The sequence below is a fragment of the Chaetura pelagica genome, unplaced genomic scaffold (genome assembly GCF_000747805.2).
Source record: "Chaetura pelagica isolate M959 unplaced genomic scaffold, ChaPel_1.0 scaffold252, whole genome shotgun sequence".
In the NCBI taxonomy this organism is placed as follows: Eukaryota; Metazoa; Chordata; class Aves; order Apodiformes; family Apodidae; genus Chaetura; species Chaetura pelagica.
In genome coordinates, this window is record NW_009952359.1 from 409,505 (window position 1) to 412,796 (window position 3,292).

Below are 3,292 nucleotides of genomic sequence, written 5' to 3' on the forward strand. Positions count from 1 at the left end.
CAGCCTGCCAGGGAAGAAACACATGGGACATGCAAGCCATGTCATAGCCTGGGCAGCCCCAACACCACTGCCTGCCTGCTTCCATTTCCCTTCCAGGGAGATGTGGAGGAGTTTGGGCAGTGGAACACAGAGCTGGCAGATGCCACAAGGGTCTTGAGAGCACTCAGGATGTCTTAGTTCTGGCTGAGGGGTGCAACACCTTATGGAGAAGGTGGGACGAAGCCCTGAGACCATGGAAGAGGGCTGGGGGCAAAACCCAGGAGTAGGATGGGAAGGTGTGCAGCCAGCCCTGAGGGGCTGTTGTAGAGCCAGGACTGGGGGACACCAGTCAACAAATGCCAGGGTGAGGGGGCAGCAGCAGGGTGATGTAAGGCAGCATCCCTGTTGACCACACACTGGTACCTGGAGGAGCTTTGAGAGCAGCCTCTTGAGGACCTGGTCCCTTCCATAGCAGAGGAAGCTGTGGGTGTACACTTTGTACACCTGGCCATACAGCTTCAGCATCACCTCATTTCTAGGGTCTTCAATGGTGTCCTTGGTTTCAAAGGTGATCTGTGTGGAAGCACCACCAAAGTCCATGGCCCCTAGTGTCTTCTTCTGGGGCTGGATCCATTCCCCGAGCCACCCACGCTGAACAAGGAAAACAAGAGTGCACATAAGGATGTGATGAGCTGTGGGACAGCCTGGCCTCTGCAGCAGTCCCTGATGGGCACTGTGCTCCAATGCCCACCTTGATGAAGTTCTCCAGGAGGTAGTTTGCAGTGACCCAGCCGAAGACCCCTTCGTCCTCCCCTGACAGGATCTTTGCTCCCCGAAAATCGAAGGGGTACGACCTCAGCACGGCCGCCACGGCACTGAGGACGGCATCGGAAGCCTGCTGGTTGGTGATGCTGTGGGCAGAGTGGCAGAGCTGTGCTGGGGAGCCCAAGTGGAGCCTCAGCTGCTCGCACAGAGCACCTAGTCCTTGCCGCCACCAGTGGGGATGTCCCCTGAAAACCCAACTAATTCTCCTTGTCTCTGCTGTAGAAGGAGGCGAGTGGCAGGGGTTGGAGATGTGCTCCTTCCTCCTCCCTCCAGCTGTACCCCATGTCTGGGTGAGGGAGCACAACTCCCTTCTCTATGTGATTTTTGGGAGGCAATTCTTCTCACTGCATCCAGTCAGGCTGGCAGTGGGCACAGGGGGACTTTCCTCCTGGCTGGCCAAAAAGCCTGGTTGGGTAATCCCCATGCTGGCCCCATGCCAGCCCCTGTTCTACTGGCTGTGCCCTGGAGCATTTCCTGCCCTGAAAGGCAGGAGCACCTCTCCAAGGGACAAAGAGACATGGAGCTGGGAAGCTGGGAGGGTTAGGAGCTTCTCCTGGCCAAGGGGAGATCTTGCAGCTGTGCTTCACCATCTGCACCCCTGCCATGGGTGGTGAGATGGCAGGGTGGCATGGCAGGGCCCCCAGACAGCATTTGAGGCCGGGCAGCTGGCACGGCTGGAGCAAATACTCACTTGAGCAGGCGCATGCCAGCCGTGGCACCCAGGTAGAGCGGGGTGCCCACCTGCTTCTCCTTGGGCACATCTCTCAGGGCCTGGTTCAGGCAGTGCTTCAAGCTTGCACCAGCAGCTGGAGGGTTGGAGCTGTAGCTGGAGATGCCAGGACCTGTGAAGAGGAAAGAGCATTGCTCCCTGCAGGTGGTGGGCAGAGGCTCGGTGGGAGGATGTGGGGTGGCAAGATGCTGAGTGGGCAGCTGCGTCCCTCCCAGTCTGGTGAAAAGGCAGGTGCTATGCAGCTGTGCTTCACCATCTGCACCCCTGCCATGGGTGGTGAGATGGCAGGGTGGCATGGCAGGGCCCCCAGACAGCATTTGAGGCCGGGCAGCTGGCACGGCTGGAGCAAATACTCACTTGAGCAGGCGCATGCCAGCCGTGGCACCCAGGTAGAGCGGGGTGCCCACCTGCTTCTCCTTGGGCACATCTCTCAGGGCCTGGTTCAGGCAGTGCTTCAAGCTTGCACCAGCAGCTGGAGGGTTGGAGCTGTAGCTGGAGATGCCAGGACCTGTGAAGAGGAAAGAGCATTGCTCCCTGCAGGTGGTGGGCAGAGGCTCGGTGGGAGGATGTGGGGTGGCAAGATGCTGAGTGGGCAGCTGCGTCCCTCCCAGTCTGGTGAAAAGGCAGGTGCTGCAGTTTTCTGTGGGCCTGAAGCCACCCAGAGTCCAACCACATCTCCCTGCTCACACTGTGTTTCCCCCATCAGCTGGCAGCCAGGGAAAGGACACTTAAATGGAGAGTGGGAAACCATCCCTCACTCCTCACCGGAGCAGGGAGCTGAAGAGCATGCCAGGAAAAGAGAAACCACACGCGGGAAGGTCTGCAAGCCTCAGAGAGAGGAGATCAGGGAGGTTTTGGGAACAGAGCATGACAGACACTGCCACCACCCCCAGTCTCATGGACTGGGACAGCCCTTACCCTCCACATCACACATGCTGTGCTCGCTGACCACCCCGGTGTCATTCTCCTTGTCTGCCGGCCACTTGTAGATGAACATGGCTGTGTGGGAGGACCCGGCGTCCAGCACGATGCCGTACTGCAGGGGGGAGAGAGGGGGTTAAGCAGGGGCAGGAGACCCCAGGCTGCCCGAGCCCACCCCGAGGGAATGCACTGGGGCTCACCCACCCGGCTTGCCCTGCCCAGAAGCTTCAGAAGCATCGTCTGGCATAGGGGAGCAGCTCAGCATGGGCATGCTCTTGCCCACATCTGCTTGCCCAGGATGGGGCTGGGAGTGGGCACGCTCCCAGCTGGGGGTACTGGCCACCCCAGGACACTGCTTGGCACAGCATGGGGATTCCAGCTGTTTGGGCACGGTGACCCCCTTGTCTCCCAGAGCAGAGAGCAGGAGGCTGCCCCTTCTTGCCCTGTTTGCTCCCACCTCCCCAGTCCATCACACCTGTGCTCAGCTGTTCCAGGGGGGCCCTGGGGCCAGTGTAGGGGTACACCTGTGAGCGGCCCCTCAGGGATGCCTTGCCAAAGAAGGGCAGCCAGGCATCTCTCCCTCCTGCCCTTGTATGGCTCGGCCATTCTCCAGCTCCTCCCTCCCTCCTGCCAAAAAAGGTTACCCAGCTCCCAAGGCAGGGCTGCCCTGGCTGCCTTTAGCCCCCTGGCCAGATCCCTCTGCCTCAGCCTCCCTGCCCCAGGGGCTCAGGGCTGCCTGTGCTGGGCACCCCCATGCCACTGGAGCTGCTTTGCTGGGGCTGGGGAGGGGCCGGGTTGAGGGGGAAGCAGCTGAACATCTCTGAGGTGAAAGCTTTC

At 60.4% G+C, this 3,292-nt stretch overlaps 1 protein-coding gene across 1 annotated transcript in view; it reads right to left on the minus strand.

Moving 5' to 3' along the window:
* Nucleotides 1-3,292, minus strand: part of ENTPD2 (ectonucleoside triphosphate diphosphohydrolase 2) — an 11,744-nt gene that overhangs the window by 2,110 nt on the left and 6,342 nt on the right. The window contains exons 2-5 of the mRNA XM_010007873.1: nt 2,453-2,570; nt 1,892-2,042; nt 731-890; nt 356-630 (exon numbers count right to left, since the gene is read on the minus strand). Of these exons, the coding sequence (XP_010006175.1) occupies nt 356-630; nt 731-890; nt 1,892-2,042; nt 2,453-2,570 (704 nt within the window). The remainder of the gene's footprint in view (nt 1-355; nt 631-730; nt 891-1,891; nt 2,043-2,452; nt 2,571-3,292) is intronic.